Source organism: Ranitomeya variabilis, chromosome 4, assembly GCF_051348905.1.
Source record: "Ranitomeya variabilis isolate aRanVar5 chromosome 4, aRanVar5.hap1, whole genome shotgun sequence".
NCBI classification, from domain to species: domain Eukaryota; kingdom Metazoa; phylum Chordata; class Amphibia; order Anura; family Dendrobatidae; genus Ranitomeya; species Ranitomeya variabilis.
In genome coordinates, this window is record NC_135235.1 from 476,775,002 (window position 1) to 476,787,569 (window position 12,568).

At 42.2% G+C, this 12,568-nt stretch overlaps 1 protein-coding gene across 1 annotated transcript in view; it reads right to left on the minus strand.

Moving 5' to 3' along the window:
* Positions 1-1,033: 1,033 nt before the first annotated feature.
* ST6GALNAC1 (ST6 N-acetylgalactosaminide alpha-2,6-sialyltransferase 1) overlaps positions 1,034-12,568 on the minus strand; it is a 151,643-nt gene continuing 140,108 nt past the window's right edge. Inside the window, exons 6-9 of the mRNA XM_077251833.1 lie at positions 10,377-10,480; positions 7,440-7,529; positions 2,209-2,308; positions 1,034-1,596 (exon numbers count right to left, since the gene is read on the minus strand). Of these exons, the coding sequence (XP_077107948.1) occupies positions 1,417-1,596; positions 2,209-2,308; positions 7,440-7,529; positions 10,377-10,480 (474 nt within the window). The 3' untranslated portion in view covers positions 1,034-1,416. The remainder of the gene's footprint in view (positions 1,597-2,208; positions 2,309-7,439; positions 7,530-10,376; positions 10,481-12,568) is intronic.

Here is a 12,568-nt window from a genome sequence, read left to right on the forward strand (position 1 = left end):
GCCATTTTTTTTAAAACACTGTGTCTGCGAATACAGTGTCTTCAATAAAATAGCGCCAGAGATCGCAGTATGTGCACGCGCTGACTCCAGCGCCATTTTATTGAAGTAATGTATTACAATGTCAACATAACAGTGCGCATGCACCGCCTATTGCCAGTATCCCTATGTCCGACGCATGCGTACTGCTATGTTGACGTTGTAGTACATTACTTCAAAAAAATGGCGCTGGAGTCAGCGCAAGCGCATACAGCAATCTCTAGCGCCATGTTATTAAAGTGTTGTACTACAAAATTAAAAAAAAACTCCCCACCAGCATTCGGTTTCAGTCATGGGAGCGGGGGCACCACGGTTTCAGTCACTGTTGAGTACACTGGCTCCACATTGAGGCCAGCTATCAGTCAGAGCCAGGAGCGCGGTTACAGTGGTCACTCTTTATATTCAGAGCAGTGAATGAATCTGTGGCATGACTGAAATTGACAGGTTCCCTTTATTTTTGTAGTATATTACTTCCATAAAATGGCACCAGAGTCAGCACATGGTTATGCCGCGATCTCCGGTGCCATTTTATTGAAGACATTGTATATGTGAATACACACACCACACACACTACTTCCTGGTGCTTGTGCTGTCCGGTGTGAACCGTGACTGGAGGCCAGGAGATGCAGTTTCCACAGTCCCGATATCTCGCTGGCAGTGCAGCCCACACTGGCCTCCTCATCACTGCTGGTGAAGCTGCTGCCACAGAGCCGACATCATGGAGATGGCCCCAATCACATCAGACATGATTTGCTTTGCATCATGTTCTGGGAGCCTTAATTTCTGCATTTTTTATAGGCCTGCGTGGGGGCTTGTTTTTTTGCATACCACTTTGTAGTATTTATTGGTATCTCTTTTAATGCAACTTTTGATTAATTTTTTTGTTTAGTTTTCAGCAAGCATCAAACTTGGCAGTTTTAGCATAGATTTGTCCCTCTATATTTTCTTGAGGGAGGGTGTTTTTCCTTCTTTTTTTTTTTATTTAAATCTTTTTTTTCAACAATAATTATTGGTCCCCAAGAGGACTTTAACATTCAATCTTACGATCACATTAGACATACATACAGTAGCACTACCTTAGTGATGTTGTGTATTACTCTACACTGTCAGTGCTTGACTGATAGTTGGACTAACAGGCCCCACCGTGGTAAGATCTGATTGGCTATAGTGTATAGAAGACCCGGAGGCATTGTGACATGTACTCATGACTGATATATACATCATATAGTTCTAAATAGTTACAATATTTAAATAGAATATGAAATAAATGAACAATAGCTCCAAAACTGTGAAAAGATTCGCCTGTCACTAGGATGAAGTTAGCTTTTTTTCTTGGTCACAAAGAGGTCAGTGTCATGATTTCTCGATGTGGTCCCAGTCCTATAGTCCTTTAGTTCTCTTGAAAAGTTTGATGATATTTTCCTCATGTAGACGAGCCCATAAGTCTTTCTCCAACATAAAATCGTGATTTATATAAAAATCAACTTTCGTCTTCGTCTTGTCATAATAATGATTGGCATATTCTTTGAAATCATCTGTCATAAAACCATAGGCATTGATCTTCAAGGTAAGAAAACAGAGGTTAAAGAGGCATACTAATGTATTAAAGGCAGTTACAGTGTATAATAGGTGATTGCAGGGATGTTAAGGTCAGCATGCTGATATATTTTGACCTATACAAGAATGAGAGTCCACATTTATATGATCAGTAAGGAAAACTAATAGAAACACGTCACCACTTCTGTATTTTTCACCCACTCCTGGTTTTCGTTTACAAATACTCATGTAAAATACTGACCAAATACTGAATGTGTGAACGTGGTCAAAATGTCTTATCAGGAATAGACAGCCTTGCTTGGTCTCTAGTCTGTATAATAAGCATTGATGGAGACAAAGGAAAAAATAGCTGTAATTCAGTGTAAAACTGCAGCCAAGTGAATGCAGAACCCATATGTGTATATTACATAACAGCTTCTCTGTTAGGCCACATGGGCAGGGAGCACAGGACTCTTTTATATACATTGGCAGAAGCTGCTCCTCCAGGGCCAGGATGAAACGTAAGCAAAGTAAGTGGGTGTAGGAAACAAGCAGTCTGTACATGAGTTTCTGGAGCCCAGCAATATACTGCCAACTGCCCATACGAGACCATGTCTAGAAAGTTATCACACTCACCTGGTCACAGAGGTGTAGTGCTGTAAGTAGAACCAAGGCCCCTGTGCTTGGCCTGTAAAATTTCCAATATTTCCCATCAAGTGTGGTTGATCTCAAGAACCTATAAAATACACAGGAAAATGTTAAGAACCTGATCTCAGTTCTATTCTCACAAATATTGGGAAATGTAACATATTATGTCCACAGGTTTACCTCTATACAGATGACTAATTAAGCTACATACTTGAATTATTGAGTATATTCTTGCACACCAGTGAATATTATGAGAAAGACATGGCAGAATTTGTGCGATAACAGAGGGGGAACAAACTAATAAATAACGTGAGTGTGCTACAGTACACAAAAAGATTCATCAATGTTAAGGTTATTTTTTTTTTTTTAAAGATGGCTGAGGGGTGACTGAATTTCCTTGGATTAATATAAGTATATATGTGCCTTTTATGAGCTAACTAAACGGGTTGTCCAGTCTTCTGGTGAAAGTCTGCAGTCACTTTACTTGATTGCAGAGTTTTAAATCCTTAGAGTGTGTGCAGTGCAGGCTGCCAGAATTCCCGAATATTGCCGGTGAGAGATCACGTGACAAGTACAGGTGCATCTCACAAAATTAGAATATTATCAAAAAGTTAATTTATTTCAGTTCTTCAGTACTGAAAGTAAAACTCATATATTATATAGAGTCATTACAAACAGAGTGATGTATTTCAAGTGTTTATTTCTGTTAATGTTGATGATTATGGCTTACTGACAATGAAAATCCAGTGTAGGTCTACTGTGTTTTATCAAGACCAAAGTCAGCGCAGCCGTCTACCAGGAAACTTTAGAGCACTTCATGATTCCCTCTGCAAATAAGCTTTTTGGAGATGGAAATTTCATTCTCCAGCAGGACTTGGCACCTGTCCACACTGCCAAAAGTACCAATACCTGGTTTAAAAACAACAGTATCACTGGGCTTGATTGTCCAGAAAACTCACCTGACCTTAACCCCATAGAGAATCTATGGGGTATTGTCAAGAGGAAGATGCGAGACACCAGACCCAACAATGCAGACAAGCTGGAGGCTGCTATCAAAGCAACCTGGGCTTCCATAACACCTCAGCAGTGCCGCAGACTGATCGCCTCCAAGCCACGCCGCATTGATGCAGTAATTGATGCAAAAGAAGCCCAGACCAAGTATTGAGTGCATTTACTGAATATGCATTTCAGTAGGCCAACATTTCAGATTTTAAAATCACTTTTCAAGCTGGTGTTTTGAAGTATTCTAATTTACTGAGATAATGACTTTTGAGTTTGCATTGGCTGTAAGCCATAATCATCAACATTAAAAGAAATAAACAGTTGAAATAGATCACGCTGTTTGTTATAGCTCTATATAATATATGAGTTTCACTTTTTGTATTGAAGAACTGAAATTAACTTTTTGATCATATTCTAATTTTGTGTGATGCACCTGTATATGGTCACATGCGGACTAGACATGCTTGGTCTTGTTCACCTGAATTGAGCAAGGCTGAGAAGACTAGTCGAAATGGGGCTGGAAGTATGCAAATTGCATAATTGCGATCACGTGACCACCTGCTCTCACCGGCAATACCAGAGAATCCTGACAACATTTGGATTCAGAAATCTGCAGTGACGTAGGGTGACTGCAGTGACTTTTATTAGAAGGATAATTTTAAAAGATTTTCTCAAGTGCTGGACTACACATCTAATATCCTACAGTATTTATATTCAGGAGTATAACTACACTGCTCAAAAAAATTAAGGGAACACTTAAAAGAATATAAGACCAAGTAAATCAAACTTCTGTGAAATCAAACTGTTCACTTAGTAAGCAACACTGTTTGACAATCAATTTCACATGCTGTTGTGCAAATGGAATAGACACATCTCAGTACTAATGCTTTCTGGCTGATGTTTTGGTCACTTTTGAATGTTGGTTGTGCTTTCACACTCGTGGTAGCATGAGATGGACTCTACAACTCACATAAGTGGCTCAGGTAGTGCAGCTCATCCAGGATGGCACATCGATGTCAGCTGTGGCAAGAAGGTTTGCTGTGTCTGTCAGCGTAGTGTCCAGAGGCGCTACCAGGAGACAGGCCAGTACACCAGGAGACGTGGAGGGGGCTGTAGGAGGGCAACAACTCAGCAGCAGGACTGCTACCTCAGCCTTTGTGCAAGGAGGAACAGGAGGAGCACTGCCAGAGCCCTTCAAAATGACCTCCAGCAGGTCTCAAATGTGCATGTGTCTGCACAAATGGTTAGAAACCGACTCCATGAGGAAGTCTGAGTGCCCGACGTCCACAGATGGGGGTTGTGCTCACAGCCCAACACTGTGCAGGACGCTTGGCATTTGCCACAGAACACCAGGATTGGCAAATTCACCACTGGCACCCTGTGCTCTTCACAGATGAAAGCAGGTTCACACTGAGCACATGTGACAGATGTGACAGAGTCTGGAGACGTCATGGAGAGTGATCTGCTGCCTGCAACATCCTTCAGCATGACCGGTTAGGCAGTGGGTCAGTAATGGTGTGGGGTGGTATTTCTTTGGAGGGCCGCACAGCCCTCCATGTGTTCGCCAGAGGTAGCCTGACTGCCATTAGGTACTGAGATGAGATCCTCAGACCCCTTGTGAGACCATATGCTGGTGCGGTTGGCCCTGAGTTTCCCCTAATGCAGGACAATGCCAGACCTCATGTGGCTGGAGTATGTCAGCAGTTCCTGCAAGATGAAGGCATTGACGCTATGGCCCGCCTGTTCCCCAGACCCGAATCCGATTGAACACATCTGGGACATCATGTCTCGCACCATCCACCAACGTCACAATGCACCACAGACTGTCCAGGAGTTGGCGGATGCTTTCATCCAGGTCTGGGAGGAGATCCCTCAGAAGACCATCTGCCGCCTCATCAGGAGCATGCCAGGCATTGTAGGGAGGTCATACAGGCACGTGGAGGCCACACACACTACTGAGCATCATTTCCTTGTCTTGAGGCATTTCCACTGAAGTTGGATCAGCCTGTAACTTCATTTTCGAGTTTGATTTTGCTGCTGCAAGAAGCTTGCGGCGACGGCAGGAGTTGGGCAATGCTAGGAGCCCAGGGCTGGGAGGCTGTGGCAGGCTCCAGGCTTTCATAAAATCCCATCGGAATCCCCGCACGTCCCATAGTTTTCACTGCGGTGGACTTCAGGAAAATGTCTGCCGGAGGCGGTGCATATGCAGGTTGAGATCTCGGGAGACGAGATCTCTGTGCCAATATCTTAATCTGCACATGCGCCATCTTACTGACTGGCTGTACATCTCCTGAACTGAGTGTGATAGATTCATATATTTCTATGAGCAATTTCTATGAGAAATATTTTGACAGTGACCCAAGTTTGAGTATTTTAGTTGTTTACTAAAACATATTCAAGATACAGTTATATAATCAATACAGGCTTAAAGTGCAGACTATCTTTGAGGGTATTCACATCGTAACTAGAGCAAGGGTTTAAAAATTATAGTTCTTTACCATGTAGGTGACTCCTTTTAAATGGACCAAAAGTAATAGGACAATTATTTAAAAAGTTCTTTAATTTGCTGTGTGGGTTATTCCCTCATTAATCTATGAGAGGCAGGACCAGGGCTGTAGTAATGACTGAACATTGCAATGTCTCTATGCTCTGGCCTCCTGTCACATGTAAATAATGTCCATAGCATCACAAAGGAGGGAACCCAGCATTTGGTGATGTCCATGGCTTCAAGATTACAAAGTATTAAAAATGAGCATTTTATTTATGGTAAAGTTAATTTGTCAAATTACTTTTGAGCCCCTGAAATGAAGAGGCTTTGTAGAAAAATGGTTGCAGTTCCTAAACATTTCACAGGATATTAGTGAGATGCAAAGCCCAAATCACGAAAATTTGGTCACTGTCCAAGTATTTTTGGACCTAACTGTAACTGATAATTGATAATCTTCAGAGGTTGATACCTTTTTTAATAGTTAAATAAAAAGGTGATTAATATAAAGCAAGATTTCAAGACTACTTAGATATTCTCATCAGGCTTAGTTTGAAGGAAATTATTATTATTGTCAATAGGATTTTATGCTCCAAACTATTTATGGTATATAACCATGTAGCTCTTTCAAAAATAAGTCTAGCAATATCTTTACAGGGCCAGTCTATTCCTCCGTTACTGAGAATTCAGCGTTTGAATTGAAATGCAAATAAGACTGAAATATTGTGGTAGCATTTTTACTCCAGCTCCATTTCCCGCCCAGCACCTTCTTCTCCTGCTTAACTGACAACTTTTTTGCTGTGTGACTTTAGGCAAAGGAGCCGTCAGTTAAGCAGGAGGAGGCGGCGCTGGGCCGGGAATAGAGCTGGACTGACAAAGCTGCCACAAACTTTCAGCCTCATTTGCATATCAATTCAAACGCTGAATTTCAGTAATGGAGGCGCAGACTGGCCATATAAAGGTCTTGTTGGACTTATCTTTGAAATAGCTACAGTACATGTATTATTATTATTATATTATATTATATTATATAAATATATTGGGGTGTGAAATTCTGCTGACAGATTCCCTTTAAAGTATTTATTTATTTCAGTACCATACTGACATCCTTAATATCCGTTTCCTATATGTAGTAGAATACTTACCAGTTGCCATCTTCTACTGGTGCCAGCACTGCTTTGATCCCTGTCCGTCAGTTGTGACTGTCCAGAAGTCAGAGGTAACAGTCATTAGCTCTCCATGTAAAAGTGTAGGAGAGCCTCGTTCTGAGTCTCATAGACTTACATTGAAAAATGGCTCCAGGTCTCCCAGCCAACATGGGAGCAGAAAACCGTGACCAGTACGTATTTTACTACACATTGGTATCACTATTGTCTGTTCCCTTTCTAGTGCTGAATTAAAAAAAGGTGGTGCTTTAATACAACATCTGAATAGTCTGATATTTATATTCAACAGGAAATAGCAATGGTCCAGTAAATGAGACAAAATATGGGAAGCAGTAACATTTACATGATTCTCTATGCCACATTTTCAAAAATAAATTTCTTGACTATGTATATGGTAAGAGCAACAATAAAACTATTCTAGAGGCTAATCTAGAGAGATTACAATATAAGTGATCTTTATTTCTTGTTCTCCAGGTTTTTGCATTACAAATGGAGAACATGGTGTAAGAACAGGATTGTAACCTTATGTAGATTTACTGTAACCTTAATATTTAAGCTGATCTTACCTGTTTTTCAAGTACCGTGTAAAATCTGGATGTACAACTAATAAATTCTTCAGGTCGAAGCTGTTACCAAAGTCATCGCGGGGACGAAGTCTAAAGAAATATGTGAGGCATAATGACTTTGCGAAAAAATACATAAGTGCTCTGCCCCCTCTACACATGATACTAAGGTTGCTGTGGCATGTACTGTACTATAAAGCAATTTACGTTTTATATCGAGTTGCCTACAAGAGGGCTTCTCCATCTAGAACATGGTGGTGCATGACTTAACTTTTGGTAAGAATCACTGGCAAAATAAAAAGCTAATTTCAGTTTTTTTGGCTCATTTCATTGAGATTTTCATTGTGTCGCCAGTCTGAATGAACAGGCTCAATGGAGCATCTTGTGCCTTACTCATTAAGCGATGCACATCGCTTAATGCATTAATTGAATAAAATTATGCATGAAAAATATGCCTGAGGAAGGGGCTGGATCAGCTCCAAAACATGCAGCTTTAATAAAAATCAGTTAATTTTTATCCTCGTATCTCTTTTTCATCGGCATCGCTTTTATGGAGCCCAAAGAATGTTTCCTTACACAGATATGGGCTTAATGCATTAGGCATGTCTGTTAACTGGTGCCTGCCCCTGCAAGATATATAGTCCAGTTAGTTACTGGAGTAAATTTCTGGAAGAAGATACATCACTAAAGTGGCATCGTTTTTCATGTATTTCAAAGGCAGGTATAACCATATCCCGTTCCACCCATATCGGCATAGCAGGCCGAGAAGAGAGAGTAAACACCAGATGTCACAATATTTTTGAGCAATTTCCAAGTTGCTCAAATACATTGCAACTTATTGAGGTGTTTTAAGCCATAATTGTAACGCAAACACCTTAATGAAAAAGCTCCTGTCCTATTTTGATCCAAGTCATGGACCAAACTCACCAATGCAAATCTAAATCAGACAGCACTGAAAGCCATATATGTTTTACAGACTTTTTCATAAGAAAAGCTTGAGAAACCTTCATCTTCTTTTTATTGTATGAGAAAAACTGCTGAAACTCTGATGGAAAAACTGACATATTGACCGAACTCTGATGAAAATATGATTAAAATCAGTGATGAAACTCGGGTCACTTTTTGCATATGAGAAAAATAATTGTCATTTGAATGAGCCCTTTCGTTGCCTTTCTTCCTAGCTGATCCACAGAATGAACTTTTTGGAAACCACCTTGGTATTGGCGCTTTCAGTGTCCCAATACCCCAAGGAAAGTTAAAGAAAAAATGCAGCCCGCACAGAGCCCCAGCAGTCACTCACAGAGCCCCGGCAGCCCGCACAGAGCCCTGGCAGCCCGCACAGAGCCCCGGCAGGCACGCACAGAGCCCCGGCAGGCACGCACAGAGCCCCGGCAGGCACGCACAGAGCCCCGGCAGGCACGCACAGAGCCCCGGCAGCTTGCACAGAGCCCCAGCAGCCCGCACAGAGCCCCAGCATGCACGCACAGAGCCCCGGCAGCCCGGACAGAGCCCCGGCAGCCCTTCAGAGCCCCGGCAGCTTGCACAGAGCCCCGGCAGCCCGCACAGAGCCCCAGCAGGCACGCACAGAGCCCCGGCAGCCCGCACAGAGCCCCGGCAGCCCACACAGAGCCCCGGCAGCCAGTACAGAGCCCCGGCAGCTTGCACAGAGCCCCGGCAGCCCGCACAGAGCTCCAGTAGCCCGCACAGAGCCCCAGGAGCCTGCACAGACCCCTGGCAGCCCGCACAGAGCCCCGGCAGGCACGTACAGACCCCCCACGGTCACGCACAGACCCCGCCTGCACACACACGCAGTCTCTGCCCACGCACGGCCCACACTCCATTATAGTTCATAATTGCACTATAGGAACTTCCGATTCCGATATCGCAAAAGTATCGGAACTCGGTATCGGAATTCCCATACAGCGAATATCGGCCGATACCCGATATTTGCAGTATCGGAATGCTCAACACTAGTAATGAATTTGACAAATTAAAATTGAAGTGTAAAACTTTTATTGACTTAGGAAGTCACAAGACTATATTAAGTTAAAGAGTTTTTCCAATCTGCATAAATTGGTATAGTGCTTGTAAGTAAAAACTATTTTTCTATTCACTGCTTATGAAAATTTTCAGCTGTTCTTGAGATATTCTTATTTTGTTTAGAGTTTGTTGCTTTGGACACTGACCACCTAGTGCTTGGTGGCTCTTGTCTATTGAGTTTGTAAGCGCTGTTTTGAAGCTGACCAGTATCTCAGGAGCACACTGTTATCACTTATATTATCTTATCTTGGCCAGCTTCCATGCTGCATTTATAAATTAAATTGCAGCAGTGGTCGGACTACTAGGAAATGAGATGTAAACAATAGAAAAATGTTAATCTCTCAAGAACAATTGCACAGTTTAATCAGCAGTAAATTGTAAAAGCTATATAACCATACCAATTTATGAAAATAGGAATAACAAGCAATTTTGGAAGGAAATTGGTATTTGTCTTATAAAATAGAACCACACGGAAATAAGTTAATTTTGTTTTGTTGATATGTAAAACTTACAGACTCCTAGTTCTATGTAGGGAAACCAAGGTTTAAAGTAAAAAAAAAATAATTAATTCCCAATTTTTCAAAGTGATCCTTTGAGTAATTTTGCCATGTTTTTCTCTGGCCATCTCATCAGCAATCCTTAACATACATGACATATAAGATACACATCAGGCTACTTCTATACGTTTGTTTAAGAACTGATATCTAGTTTCAGTCGCAGTTAAATTAATGTGGGAAGCTGAAACTGCAGATTTTCAGAAAACGTAACCATATCCATGTAATGTAGGTGATAGATCAGACATTCTATTGTACAGAGTAGGGGATGAATACGATCACTGGGAGAATGCTATATGGATGGCTAGTCCCACAGAAAGCATTTGATGGGTAACAAGCTATATACCTGTATTGCTTCAGAATACTGTTGGTGATCTCTTTGTTCTGCTGTAATGCTTTCAGCCACTCAAAGTCTCTCTGTCCTTCGGTGAAAAGGATGTACTTTGTCTCCTGGGAAACCCACAAAGGAACATGTTATTATCCAATCTACCTAATTGCCCTCATTAAGTATGTATTAGGGCAGGTGGTATTCCTAATAAATGTGCCATTGATTGTATAAGTCTGGGTGTTTTGAAGACAGCAGGTTCTGGAGAATTTAGTTAAAGATTACTGACAAGTTATTCTGACAGCCTGATGCTAAGTGGTTAAATATAAATCATTGAATTATTCTGCTCTATTATTATTAGTATTATTATTATTATTATAACACCTTTTATTCCATGGCGTTTTACATGTGAAAAGGGGTGTACATATTAAAAAACAAGTACAATAATCTGGAACAATACAAGTTACTGATTGGTACAGGAAGACAGGGGGCTCACAATCTACAAGGGCTGGGTTAAAATACAGTAGGCGAGGGCAGAGCTGGTCGTGCAGCGGTATCAGGGCCGGACTGGCAATTGGGCATTTCTGGCAAATGCCAGAAGGGCCGGTGGTAGTAGTGGGCCGCTCGCCAGCGCCGACTCCCCCCCCTGCCGACGACTCCCCCCGGCAGCGCCGCCGCATTCAACTATACCGGCGTCTATATCGCCAGTACAGTTGAATGCAATGATGGAGGAGAGAGCGTCCGCTGTCACTCCCTCTCCCATCATTCCCCGCTCTGCCTCTGACACTGCGGGTGCACGATGATGTCATATCATCGCGCACCTGCTGTGTGGCCGGGCAGACTGCAGCCGCTGAGACCGGAGCCAGGAACAGTGCGGGGCATGAGGAGAAGTGAGGAATGTATGTTTTTTTTTTTAATATATCAGTGACTGATAACTGGATTGTGGGGCTATTAGGGGGCTGCATTACATTCTATGGCGGCTGTGCTGCATTACATTCTATGGGGGCTGTGCTGCATTACATTCTATGGGGGCTGTGCAGCATTACATTCTATGGGGGCTGGCTGCGTTACATTCTATGGGGGCTGGCTGCGTTACATTGTATGGGGGCTGTGCGGCATTACATTCTATGGGGGCTGTGCTGCATTACATTCTATGGGGGCTGTGCTGCATTACATCCTATGGGGGCTGTGCTGCATTACATTCTATTGGTGGCTGGCTGCATTACATTCTATGAGGGCTGGCTGCATTACATTCTATGGGGGCTGGCTGCATTACATTCTATGGGGGAGGGCTGTGTTACATTCTATGTGGGAGGGCTGTATTACATTCTATGGGGGGCTGTATTACATTCTATGGGGGGCTGTATTACATTCTCTGGGGGCTACATTATATTCTATGGGGGCTGTATTATATTCTATGGGGAGGTGGGCTGTATTGCATTATATGGGGGGCTGTATTACATTCTATAGGGTGCTGTATTATATTCTATGGAGGGGCTACATTATATTCTATGGGGGGCTGCATTATTTTCTATGAGGGGCTACCATATGGGGCTGCATTACACTATATGAGGGGGCTGCATTATATTCTCTGGGGGGTTACATTATACTCAGGGGGCTACAATATATTCTGTGGGGTGGCTGCATTATACTTTGGGGTGGCATCATTATACTATATGTGGGCTGCATTATACTGTACTGAGGACTATGGGGAATACCTTATACTATATGAAGAAATATGGTGTGCATTATACTATGGGAAGTGAATTGTACTACATGGATGACAATGGCGGGGCATTATACTATATGGAGCACTATGAGGAATGTATTATACTATTTGGAAGACTGAGGAGTGAATTATACTATATGGAGGACTGTGGCAGTACATTATACTATATGGAGAACTGAGGAGTGTATTATACTATATGGAGGACTGTGGCAGTACATTATACTATATGGAGGACTGAGGAGTGTATTATACTATATGGAGGAATTGCAGTGTATTTTAATATATGGAGGACTAAGAAGAGTGTATTATACTATATGGAGGACTATGGGGAGTGTATTATACTATATGGAGGACTGAGGAGTGTATTATACTATATGGAGGACTGAGGAGTGTATTATACTATATGGAGGACTGAGGAGTGTATTATACTATATGGAGGACTGAGGTGCACATTATAATATATGGAGGACTATGGGGTGTATTA